Raw genomic sequence first — 13,224 nt, 5'->3', positions numbered from 1 at the left:
TTCTCCCCTCTCCTGATTGTCTCCCGAGGTCATGTGACATTGGTCAGAAGATTTTCTTCAGCTCTGGAGCCAAAGAGAAGAGAGGAGGAGAGCAGATGCCTGCCACCGCGGGGCTGGAGCCTTTAGCAGCTGTGAGGCAGAGCGGGGGAAGGGATGCTGCCATGGGTAAGGTTAGGTTGTTTTTTTTTTTTACTTAAGCATACATTGCGCCCCCTGTAATTCACCAGAAGATGGCGCCCTAGGCCATCGCCTACCCTGGCCTACCCTTTATCCCAGCCCTGCAGTGGGGATGGGGCCATTTTTTAACTCCCCTACCGTATAAGACAATCCCCGACTTTTAAGAAAATTTTTCAGGGTTAAAAATACGGTACTTGCCCTCCCTGCTCCCTACCACTGCCGTTACAGCAATGTTGTGGGCCCCCTTTGCTTTATCTGATGTTTTTTTCCCTGCAGTCCCCTCTGTGACCAGTGGCTGATCGGCATTTTCCTGCAGGGTCGTATTTCTTTAGATTTTTTATACACCCTGAGGTTATGCTTATATATAGTATTCTAGTGAAACTGTAAAATGGCTGTTTTAGGTTTTCTACAGATACCAGTTTTTCTTGATGTGTCTTTGCTTAAAAAAGCTTTAAAAATGCTCGAAGAGCTTTTCAGCAGTTTTACTATGTTGGCCTTTTTTCTGTTGTTTTTTTCAGTTCGGTGTATATTAGTATAGGCTTCTGTTTCATCCTCTGGTTTTCTTTCATTAGAAATACCGTAATGACGTAAAGACACTTTTTTTCTGGCATATTTTACCCCTAGAGAAGTCTGTGGGAGGGAAAAGGCCATTATTTCTAGAATAAAAAAACCCTACCCTGTAAGCATGCTGGGGTTTTGAAAAACTGTCCCTGGGTCTAAAAATGCTACTAAACACTGGCAAAAACTAAAATGTCATGTCAGTATGACATTTCCCATTTACTGCCAATAACCTCTGGCCACAATGTATTTATATATTTTTGGACAGCGTTAATCTAGCCCAGGGATGGGGAACCTTCGGCCCTCCAGCTGTTGCAAAACTACAATTCCCATCATGCCTGGACAGGTATGATGGGAATAGTAGTTTTGCAACAGCTGGAGGGCCAAAGGTTCCCCCTCTCTGATCTAGCCTTACAGGGGTATTCCAATCGCAACTAATATAGTTATAGTTGTAGAATCCAAGTTAAAAATGTTTGCAAATACATTCATTTCTTTGGTGTGGCAGGTATGTGTATTACTGTATTAGCTGAGATAGAAATATACCTTTAAGGCTAAAAGCATTGGGCCAAAATAACTGAAAAAAAGGAACAAAATAAAAATAACTGCTAAAAAAATGGCTATTAAATGGCTTTTGGTACTTTTTTTAACCTCTTTTTTAACCCCTTTTGAGGCTCAAAAACTGCTAAAAACACTGTGTGGGAAGATAGCCTGACCCACTTTAAAAAATAAATTTTAAATTCCCAAATTCTCATTCATATACCATTTACATGTTTCGTAGATAGAGATGAACGAACCGGGGTCGGTATTTGATTAGCTGGGGCTGCTGAACTCGGATAAAGCTCTAAGGTTGTCACGAAAACATGGATACCGCCAATGACTATATCCATGATTTCCACATAGCCTTAGGGCTTTATCCAACTTCAGCAGCCACCGCTGCCGAAAGTTCGGGTTCGGATCGACTCGAGCATGCTCCAGGTTCGCTCATCTTTATTCATAGACCATGGAGGCAGGGCTGCAGCAGCAATCACTGGATCATTCATACAGCCCTTTAATTTCATGTTTTGAGGCACACTTTCCCTTTTCTTAGATATATTATTGCATATACATATATGTCAAATAGAAGGAAGCTCTGGAATAGCATAAACAGCCTGTATGCTGTAGAGATGAGGGAACTGGCCAAAAGTTGCCGATCAGCAATCGAATCTCTGTGCTGGAGAAGGTGGATGCAGTCCAAGGACTGCCTGAAAACATGTATTCCAGGCAATCCTCTGGCTGCATCCACCTTGTTCAGTCAGCATTATAAATTATGTTTGTCTGTGGACATACTGCATACTATTTCATATTACATTTTATCTATCATCCACAAGATGGAAGTTCCCCAGAAAACCATCACTTTGGCTATTGTCAACACTAAAATATAACACCTCATATACTGCCAATATAAAGTGTGACCAGCACATTTCCTATGAAGCTGTTATTCTATAGAAGCGTGTAGTTGTGAAAAAAATATATAATCACATTTCACACGTAAGGAAAAAAAAGGAACAGTGTGCAAGGTCTGCCAACTTCTGTAAATGGAAGAATTTGTTTCTTTGCTGCCTTTTAAGTCTTTGTGGAGAAGAGATATTACAAGTATTTTAACCTCCTCCCGCCGCCGCACAGTAAATTAACGTCGCTGCAGCCTATGCCTGATGCTATAGCAACTTTAATTTACGATCCAGGATGACACAGGCGCAGGAGCTGTGCCTGTGTCATCCGCAGCGGGTCCTGGCCATCAGTGATAGCCGGAGACCCGCGCTCCGGTGCTGAGAGTTAACCCTATAAATACTGTGGTCAGCACGACCACAGCATCTATAGGGCTTCTGACAGAGAAGCCTAAGGCTTCTGGTTTCCTGGCTACAGAGGCCAGCGGGGGAAGGGAGAGAAGGCTGGGCGTGCGGGGCGCGTACCCGTGAGCTCTGCCCCCTCCCCTATCTCCCTTGCCTCTGTCACAAGATTGTAACAGCTGCAGGGGACAGAGGAGAGGGGGCAGACATAGGGACATCAGCTTGTGAAATCATTATGATCCCATAAGCTGATGTCCTAAAACGACCTGGGCATTGAGGAATCAATGACCCCAGGTCGTGAAAGGGTAAAAGAGCTGCAGAAAGGCGTTACATTATCAGTGAAGGGATTATTTTAGTCGCCCTCACCATGTGGCCTGTGCTTACATCTTGTCTATGTTTAATAAATGTTGTATGTTTTATTTCTGGGGTTACCGTCTTTCCAGAGACATTAAGTAGTCAGAAATTTTAATAAAAATTAAGAAATTTTGATAAATAGACGGCCGTGATTAGTACGGAAGTAACGTTGTGCTGAAGGTGGAGGGAATCCCGGACGGAGTGTATACACATAGTAAACACTCTTGCCGGGATCCCCAGTGGTGGCATAAGAAATTGACATGTCAGTTTTCTGCGGTCGCTATTCAATGAATAGCAGCGGCAGAAAACCCTGACAGTTTACACAATGGAGCGTGCGGCATGATCTTTTCAGAGACTGGCCATTCCGTGACCCGGATCACTAATCTTAGGCCTCTTTCACATGTTCAGTGAATTTTCTGGGGAGCAAAACCTCTCGCTATTTTTTCTCCATGATTCGTGGAAAATCATCGCTATTGACATCTGTAACTGCATCCGTTTCCGTAAAATGTGAACAGTACTACTAATAAAGTTAAACTCTTTTTCATAAATGAAAATCACGGATCCTATAGGCTGACCCGTGCAGCAATTTCTATCCGCACTAGGACATGTCCTTTTTTTTTTTCCTTTAACGGACAGAGTGTGAATAGTCCGTTATAAATCAATGAGCTCTAAGTTGAATCGGGATTACGGATCCAAAATTACGGACAACTTTACGGGAACTTTAAGGTCAAACTGCAAAAAAGGAAAAATTTACTTAAAACGTCTTGTGACATCTGTGTGTCACGGCCCAATTACAAAGATTGATCTGTATAATAAAGATGACAATCAGCCAAAGAAACATGTTTAAAAATCATTGTCTGCCAGCCGGGCATCGCTATGTGTAGGGATGTGTGGTCAAATGCTGATGCTGGGTTAAAGAAAAAAATAAAAATTATACTTACCTATCCAGGCTCCCCCATTGTCCTCCAGCCTTGTTCCTGTGTTCCCCGCTCGCTGAAGTCTCCTCCACCATTTCCAAACCCATCTCTGAAGTGACAGGCCTCTCAGCCAATTATGCCTTGTCACATTTTTCGCGAATGATTGGCTTTGCAGCCCGCCACTTCAGACCCGAGGGGGTTGCAGTGAGTGGGCAACACAGGAACAAGGCTGGAGGACCCTGGAATACCCTGGACAGGTAAGTATTTTTTTTTCCACCTAAAAATGTCCATGCAGCCCTTGATGCACGACAATTGAGCAATGTATAGACTTGGTAAGCCAATGCAATCTAGCAGATTGGCACTCATTTACCGGCTAATATAACCGGCTAATGCAGTTGAAGGCCTTCTCAGCGTCAGGACAGTTTAGGTTGCTTTTGATTGGAATCTTTTCCATTTTAAGAATATATCAATCATCATTCATTATATCATTTCCAGTAGGTCTATAAAAAATTATTCCCATAGCCATCTATCTACATTACATCAAAAGGTTGGGCACCAGTAGCAAACTTCTAAGCTCTCTGCCTCGGTCTTCACATCAGTATGATAGATCAGATGGATTACCCTGAACCAAACAGCCATGAATGGGAACCAGTAAATCCATTATGTCACATAATATTATACAGCTTTGAAGCGCTTCTTTTTGATCTAGAAGTGACCACATTGGTCATGGAAGACATCTGAATAGAGGGATTTTGCTGTTTTTGAAAATATATTGCTCTCCAATAAATTTTCTCTCAGGACACAAAGGGATTAAAAAAAAACCTCTGTACTGATATTTTCTCTGTTTAAAATAGAGACCAAACACAGCAATTCCCAGTCCTGTCCAGTTATGTGTTTACACAAGGAAAGACACCTGTATATCAAGTGAAGACAATTAACTATATTAATTACTTAATTACTTAATTAATTACTATACTTAATTAATTATATTATGAGCTCTGCAGCTTACCAGGAGACAATGCTCTTTGTTATGCAACAGTTCAGTCAGTATAATGTCACTGTGTGGTTACAGAGGTTTTGGTGCTGTTTCACAGGAGAGCTGACCATACAATGCGAGCACCCCCAGGATTCTCAGCTACTCAATGTTGGCGCACAGCAGCTGTACAGATGCGTAGTGAAGACTGTATGCTCAGGAATGACTGTCAATCAATACCAAGCCATGTCTGTGAGCGTCCAAAGGACTGGGACTTCCTCTTTTTTGAAAAGAGAAAAAAACTAATATTGGAATGGAGGGAGAATGGACTGCAGTTTGACTGCAAGGGGGACACCTATTGGCCATATGTATAATGTTGATTTACACATACAGTAGAATACTTAAAAAAAAATATATATATTGCATAAACTGCTTGCCATCACAACCCCGGTTGAGTACTTAAAAAAAAAAAAAGAAGAAGAAAACAAGACAGTGCCTCTTTAATGGGTTGATAAAGATATTTCCCTTACGTCCATCAGCATCACAATAATGGGGTATTATTGCCCCTGTGAGCTTAGGCAGGACAAAGGAACTTTAATAGAAAAAATAAAGCTTTAATGAAACGATACTGAATAGGCCCCTCCTCCCCAGTATAAGAGGAAGCCGGCCCCCATACACCATGAGTTTTTATTTGTCCTGGAGTAAAAGGCAGGACTCCCTCCTCCCTCCCATGTGTTTGTGTCTTTCTTTCTTTCTCCTACCTTCCTTTCAGTTCTTTTCAATCTAGCCTCTCCCCGCTACATTCTCTGTCAGTGGGGAGAATTTTTTCCTTCCTAAACAGCTCCTGGATCAGACTTTTGCAGCGCCGGCGGGTGGAACGCAGTTTGCGTTCCACGAGCCGGACCGGAAGTGACGTATCGGCAGGCCGTCTGCATTCCACCAGTCCGGCGCCCGGAAATGACGTCAGACGTGGCGTTTTTGGTATGTTTGATGCTGCGCTCCTCCCTTAGGGAGGAGGGGGAAAGGGGGGAGGTCTCTGTTTTGGCGCCACTGAGCATTTAAAATCCGGATCCCTGCAGCAGGCACTTGCTGTCTCTTTGTGGAGCCAGCTGTTGGATTTTTTTTGCAGATTCTTTTGCTAACAGATCCAACCCCTACTACTGAAGATGTCTATGGATTCCTCTGGACGCAAGTCGGGAGCTAAGAGGCACCACCTAACCTGCAGAGAATGTGGTGGGTAATAAGCTGAGTAGTCTGTTGCAGTTAAACAGACAGATAGCTAACCTACCTTATTCATTACAGAAATTCCCTTGCCGGACGACAGTGAATTCACCACCTGCTTGTCGTGTCGGCCCCGGATCCAGGTGAGACTTAATCCTTTAGACTTTAAGGTTTAGTCCTTTGGCGTACTATAAGGTCTATTTCCATAGGATAAACAGGAGCCCACAATCCAGGATGTGGTTATATGGGTTAGTGACCTTGTAAAATCCTCGGTGGATGGCTTAAGAGAATCTCTCACTCAGTCAAGGTGTGTGCTTCCATCTACGCCCCCCCCCCCCCCTCTCACCTTCCTCACTCTTAAGGTAGAGACTGAAGTATCTCCTCCCTTTTTAGGAAGAGATCAAGGAGAGACCACGATCAATCTCCATCTATGTCAGATGAGGGATACAGAATCCTAGATGAAGTGTATTCCTCGGATTCTGAGAGAGACATGAAAAAGAAGGAGAAATTCCTATTCAATCCGGATAGAATTTCTAAATTAATAAAATATGTCCAGGAGGCCACAGAGCAGCCTGAGCCTTCTACTAGTACCTCCAGAGCATTCAGGATGGATGATTTCATTTCCGACTTGGTCAAGGCGGAATGGAAGAGGCCTGATAAGGCCCCTGCTATAGGGAAAAGATTTTGGGCCCTATTTCCACTAGATGAGGAACAGTCTAGCCCATGGGTGGAACCACCTAAGGTGGATGTGGCAATATCAAAATTGTCCAGGAATATTTTAGTCCCTGGGGATGATGGCTCTAGTCTCAGGGATCCCATGGATCGGCGCATTGAGGCGTCCCTAAAGAGATCCTATACCACAGCGGCTGGACAGGGGGCCATAGCCATTGCTAACCACGAGGTCTCCAAGGCACTTAGGAAATGGCTCAAGAAGATGCAGGAAGACATTGACTCTGGGGTGAGCAGAGATGATTCATTTACAGAAATCAACCTTGCAGTGGATTATATCTCTGACTCAGCCACTCATCAGACCAGATTAGCATCTAGATCTTTGGCCCTGTCAACTGCTGCCAGGAGAGTGCTGTGGCTCCGTCCTTGGGCAGGGGACAACCCGTCCAAGTTTAATTTATGCAATATCCCCTACACTCCTGGGAAGCTATTCGGCAAGGAACTGGATTCCTTGATGGAAGAGCTCTCTGACCGCAAGGGTAAATCCTTGCCGGCCCCAAAGAAGTCCTTTCGTTGGTATCGGGACAGGTCTCCTCAAAGAGAGAGACAATACCGATACAGAGGTAGAGGTAGAGGGTATGGAAGTTCCAGAAGAGGGGGTGGGACTAAGAGAGGTAAGTCCCCCCCTAGAAAGAAGGACGCCTTCTGACGCCAGACTCCCAGTAGGAGGCCGCCTTGCACATTTTCTGCCAGCTTGGGAGAGGTGAATCAGGGACGCCTGGGTCCTAAACATTGTCAGGAGGGGATATGCGCTGTCCTTAGAACATCTGCCACCAAGAAGATTCAGGATTTCATCTCGTCTCTCACCCGACAAACAGAGGATCCTGGAAGACTCTATTCTGGATCTGGTCAAGATTTCTGCCCTGGAACCTGTACCGAGAGAAGAAATAGGACAGGGCGTCTATTCACCCGTGTTCCTTGTTCCCAAACCATCAGGGAAACACAGACTAATAATAGACCTTCGTTTCCTAAATCGCTTTATGGTAAAGAACAGATTTAGTATGGAAACGATAAAGTCTGTGAAGACAGTCCTTTGCAGAGGAGACTTCATGGCATCACTAGATCTAAAGGATGCCTATTTCCATATTCTAGTCTTCCAGGGTCACAGAAAATATCTACGGATAGCAGTACACGTGGGGAGACGCGTCCTGCATCTTCAGTTCAGGGTCCTCCCGTTCAGGATATCTTCAGCACCCTTCATCTTTACAAAAGTAGTAGCCTCGGTGGTGGCAGTTCTGAGGTTACAAGGCGTAACCATAGTCCCCAACCTAGACGACTGGCTATTGATAGCCAGGTCCCAGGACCTCCTCAAGCACGGGGTCTCCACAACACTGGATCTGCTCTCCGAACTCGGCTGGCTTGTCAACTGGAAGAAGTCAGATCTAACTCCCTCTACAAGAAAGACCTACCTGGGATTTATCATAGATTCCCAGGAGATGAGACTATTCCTTACTCCAGAGAGGAAGAAAAGAATTCTGGACGGATACCGCTTTCTGAGAGCTCCTCGCTTGGTCTCTCTGAGGACCCTGATAAAGTATCTAGGGCTTCTAACATTGGCCACAGAAGCGGTTCCTTGGGCCTTGTTCCATATGAGACCTCTTCAGGCGGAGGTTCTCCAACAGTGGAACAGACAGACTTCAGGTCTGGACAGGAAGATCAGACTCTCATTAGCTACAAGACAATCTCTACGGTGGTGGTCTCACGTAAGAGACGGTGCAGCGATAGAAGAACCAGATTGGATCACCCTCACCACAGACGCTTCAGGCCGAGGATGGGGAGCTCATCTAGCTCAGAGGACAATTCAGGGAATTTGGACTCCGTCGGAAAGACTCCTCTCGTCGAACGAACTCGAACTGAGAGCCATTTTCAACGCCCTAGTTTACTTCTCGGATCTTCTCCAGGGTCAAGCGGTAAAGGTAAGAACAGACAACATTGCTTCTGTATATTACCTGAGGAAACAAGGTGGCACCAGATCCAAACCCCTCCTCAAAGAGGTAGGGAAGATCTTGAGATGGGCAGAATCAAATCTTGCCAACATTTCAGCCGTCCATATCAAGGGGACTCTGAATGTTCTGGCAGACAGGCTAAGCCGGGACCTGGCAATTCCAGGGGAATGGTCTCTGAACCCTGTAATATTCAACCAGATAACAGCCAGATGGGGAATCCCGGAAATAGATCTGATGGCGACCCGTCAGAATGCGAAACTCCCAAGATTCTGCTCACTATACCCGGAGGACAACCCAGAAGTAGTGGATGCAATGTCAATAAGGTGGGAGTTCAGACTGGCCTATATATTTCCTCCAACGGCCATGATTCCCAGGATCCTTCTGAAGATCAGACAGGACAGGACTTCGGTAATAGCAATAATTCCATTTTGGCCGAAGAGATCCTGGTTCTCCCTTCTCATGACTATGAGTCAGGGGAGATATTGGAGGCTGCCACCCTGGCCGAACCTGGTGTCTCAGGGCACACAGCTCTGTCACAACCTAGGATCACTTCACTTTACAGCATGGAATCTAACATCCCCCTATTAGAGGCCAAAGGCTTTTCTTCTAGGGTCCGGGAGACACTCTCCCACTCAAGGAGTAAGGCCGCTAACAGAGCGTATGCAAGAATCATGAGGATCTTCAATTCTTGGTGTTCCCAGCACCAGATAGACCCTAGTACCCCATCCATTCCCCAAATATTGGAATTCCTGCAAGATGGGTATGATAAGGGACTATCCCCAAGCATGTTGAGAGTCCAACTGGCCGCTTCATCAGCATCTCTACATCAGAAGCTCCTTCAGACCCAGAAAGTAAAAGAGTTCATCAAAGGCAGTGTCTAGGCAGGATCTGCAGACCAGTTAACCCTTGGGACCTTTCCCTAGTTTTGAGGACACTAAGTAAGGAGCCCTTTGAGCCTCTAGGCCAAGTCACTTTGAAACAATTGACTTTGATTGAATTGATGGCAATTACTTCTGCCAAACGTGTAGGAGAACTACAAGCATTCTCCGCTCTAGAAACATACACTACCTTCCTAGAGGACAAGGTTCTTTTGAGATTTCTCCCCACCTTCACATCAAAATGTCCATCATTTTCTAATCTAAATCAGTTGGTAACTATACCAGTACTACCTGCAGAGTTAACGTCGGAGGATGCTGAACTTAGTAAACTGGATGTAGTAAGGTGTTTGAGAACATATCTACAGAGAACCAGAAGATCCGAAAATCTATTTATATCCTTTTCAGGGAAGAATAGAGGGCTGAAGGCATCAAAACCGTCTATATCCAGATGGATTTCTGAGTGTATAAATACCTCCTACCAGATTAATGACAAGGATCCGCCTGAGTTTACCAATGCCCACTCGACCAGGGCGGTCGCCTCTTCTTGGGCGGAGAGGGCTTTTATTCCCTTGGAACAGATTTGCCAATCTGCCTCCTGGTCTACTCCGAAGAACTTTTTCAAGTACTACCGCATTAGAGCCTCTGAGTCCTCCACTTCAGGTTTTGCCTCCTCGGTAGTCAGTCAGGCCTTCTTGGATTCCCACCCTAGGGATTAGTTGTCTTGCTAAATCCCCATTATTGTGACGCTGATGGACGTAAGGGAAGAGTACATTTGATTGATAATGTGTTTTCCCTTAGTCCCATCAGCGGCACAACTTCCCGCCCTATTATATTGTTAACTTTTTTCTTTATAAATAACTCATGGTGTATGGGGGCCGGCTTCCTCTTATACTGGGGAGGAGGGGCCTATTCAGTATCGTTTCATTAAAGCTTTATTTTTTCTATTAAAGTTCCTTTGTCCTGCCTAAGCTCACAGGGGCAATAATACCCCATTATTGTGCCGCTGATGGGACTAAGGGAAAACACATTATCAATCAAATGTACTCTTAACACTGTAATTAGTTCTTTAACTATTTAAGAGTTAAAGTGTTACTGTCATTTTAGGAGAACATTTCTCTGCTCTTGCCCTTTACCATAAGCCCACGGTCTGAGGGCAAGTTAGCTCTTCTTTCCTCTCCGTTTACTATAGCTAACGAGACACGCCATAGATGGCCACCGTCTTCCATGTAATCCGTCCTCAAAATGGAACACCTGGCAGTGGCCCTGGGTGCGTCACCCTACCTCTCTGGTATACAACTATAATTAGTATAACATTATACAGTTGCCCTATATATGGAAGACCTGCTTCTCTACTAACCCTGTAGTGTCCTTCCCGGCCATTCTCAAGGAGTTTGACCTACAGTATACGTGCAGGTGAGCAATTTCAAGGCTAATTACTCCAAAAACAGAAATTCCTCTCACACACTGTAACTTCACAGTTAAAAGCCTCCTTCTCCTTTAAGTGGCAATCACCTGCTATTAAATACTGTACCTGGGAGTGTGGGTTCCAACAGACTTGTTTTCATTATACTCACTAAACTATCTATTCCCGCTGGCTCGCACAAAAAACGGACACTATGTCGTATAATAGGCTGCAGCTGTCGTGGTTCGGAAGGATCGATGCTGTTAAAATGAACATATTGCCAAGGTTCTTGTACAATTTCCAAGCGCTACCCATTACTGTATCTGCCACCTTTTTTTAACAGTTAGGCCCCCTTTCCACTGAGCAAAGGTAGCGGAATTCCGCGACGGAATTGTCCGCCGTTAGCCTCCCGCTCATAATGGGAGTCTATGGGAGGCGTGCGCTCCCGCTCTGTACGCGCTGAAGAATGAACATGTTCATTCTTCAGCGAGTACAGAGCAGGAGCGCGCGCCTCCCATAGACTCCCATTATGAGCGGGAGGCTAACGGCATTCCGTGGCGGACAATTCCGTCGTGGAATTCCGCTACCTTTGCTCAGTGGGAACGGGGCCTTACAAATTACCCTGTGGAAGTTTGTGTGGGGCATATTCCAACAAAACGCTTATGCATGACAAACTCAATGGTAGTGCAGGCCTACAAGGCCTTGGTATTGCTGCGACTCGTGGACTGGCTACATAATGTGCCCAGTAAACAGTGGGTCCAGCTAGAAGGGGAGTTGTCTCCCGTCTCATTGTGTTTACCCAATTCACCTCCTTCCTATGGAGACGTTTTCATGTCTGACTAGCCAATTTTTGCATATGCTGGAGAGGATGATCTCGCAATATAGTCTCTCACAAAGAGCAGGTTTGATAAGCCCCCTCTTTAATGATCCCTCGTTTCCCCCGGCTTTTGGGAGGGACTCTTTTCTAGGGTGGTCGTCGTCCGGGGGCACTAGACTGAGCACCATCCTTGGATCCAGACCCGCGCTCCAACCTCTAACAACTTAACAGAGAACTGCCCAGAGAAGACTCTATCATGGCTACAGCCAACTGAAGGCTTTTATGCACACCAAGTTTCCTCAAGATATTCTCCAGTCTACACCAACTGATCTTGAAACGCTTTTTATGGAATCTTTTTCCAGAATTTACGAATTGCATGTAGCAGAGAAAACATTACCAAATTACAGTAACCATCATATTCCTCTTTTATATTCTTAAGAAAATAAATACGGGCCCAATGGACGAGGTAAGGGAGGTCCGGCATGGCTGCATTGGCTGTGGGGTCTTCTTCTCTTAGAAATGGAACATCGGCTTTGAATCAAAATGCACATACATTCAAGACCCTAGACTATACAACCTGTGACCCCAAACACTGCATAGACTAGTGTCATTCTGTGCACATGTAAATCCCTTGTAGTCTTGTGACCTGTATACCACTCATAGACTAGTGTCAGCCTTTGCTCCTATATACAGTGAAGGGCAATAGTTTGCCCACTGAAAAAAACATGAACATTCTATAATTTTAAGAGTAGGCTAATTTTAACATTGAGAGATAGAATGTCAAAAATAAAATCCAAAATATTATATATTATATAATTATAAATGATATAAATGTATTTGCATTTTGCAGAAAGAAATAAGTATTTGATCACTCTGGCAAACAAGACTTAAAGCGACTCTGTACTGTCATGTAGCCACCCCCAAAGCTCCAATATCGCGTTGTAAAGGTCCTCATGCCGCATCTGGTTCGGGGGGGTCGGCCTTTCTCCCGGTGCCGGTATTTTCAAGAAAAACTACTTTTATTGCTGGAGCGGAGCGAGGAGTCAATCTGTTGTTGCCCAACTCCCTTCACTTTCAGTACCCCCATGTGGGCTGGATGGATGCAAAACCCTTGTTGGCAAGAACAGCTGTCAGATGTTTCTGTGTAGTTGATGATGAGGTTTAGAGGAATCTCTAAATCATAAAGATTTTGAGGCTGTCGCTTGGCAACTTCTTTTACCTCCATAAGTTTTCTATGGGATTAAAAGGAACCATTCACCCCGTGGCCCCGGCAGAAACTGACATACAGTGACATAAAGGTCAATATACTTACCACATCGCTCCCAGTCCCGTCCCGGATCCCGTTGTTGACACGGAGAAATCGGCGATTCTTCTTCTCGCGCCCATTATGGTAATGAGCGCCGCCGGGCCCGAAGTCCAGCCTTCT

The 13,224-nt window shown here is 45.0% G+C and overlaps 1 protein-coding gene across 4 annotated transcripts in view; it reads left to right on the top strand.

Moving 5' to 3' along the window:
* IKZF3 (IKAROS family zinc finger 3) overlaps positions 1–13,224 on the top strand; it is a 93,393-nt gene that overhangs the window by 34,661 nt on the left and 45,508 nt on the right. Inside the window, exon 1 of one of the 4 annotated variants that reach the window (XM_069952372.1) lies at positions 107–165. The exons of 2 other annotated variants lie outside the window; for them this stretch is intronic. In XM_069952372.1, the coding sequence (XP_069808473.1) occupies positions 162–165 (4 nt within the window). In that variant the 5' untranslated portion in view covers positions 107–161. Of the gene's footprint in view, positions 1–106; positions 166–13,224 lie in introns of those variants that run through there. One more of the 4 variants, XM_069952371.1, reaches the window with a different exon arrangement.

The sequence above is a fragment of the Dendropsophus ebraccatus genome, chromosome 14 (assembly GCF_027789765.1).
Source record: "Dendropsophus ebraccatus isolate aDenEbr1 chromosome 14, aDenEbr1.pat, whole genome shotgun sequence".
Lineage (NCBI taxonomy): Eukaryota > Metazoa > Chordata > Amphibia > Anura > Hylidae > Dendropsophus > Dendropsophus ebraccatus.
This window is presented reverse-complemented; position numbering and strand designations above follow the sequence as displayed.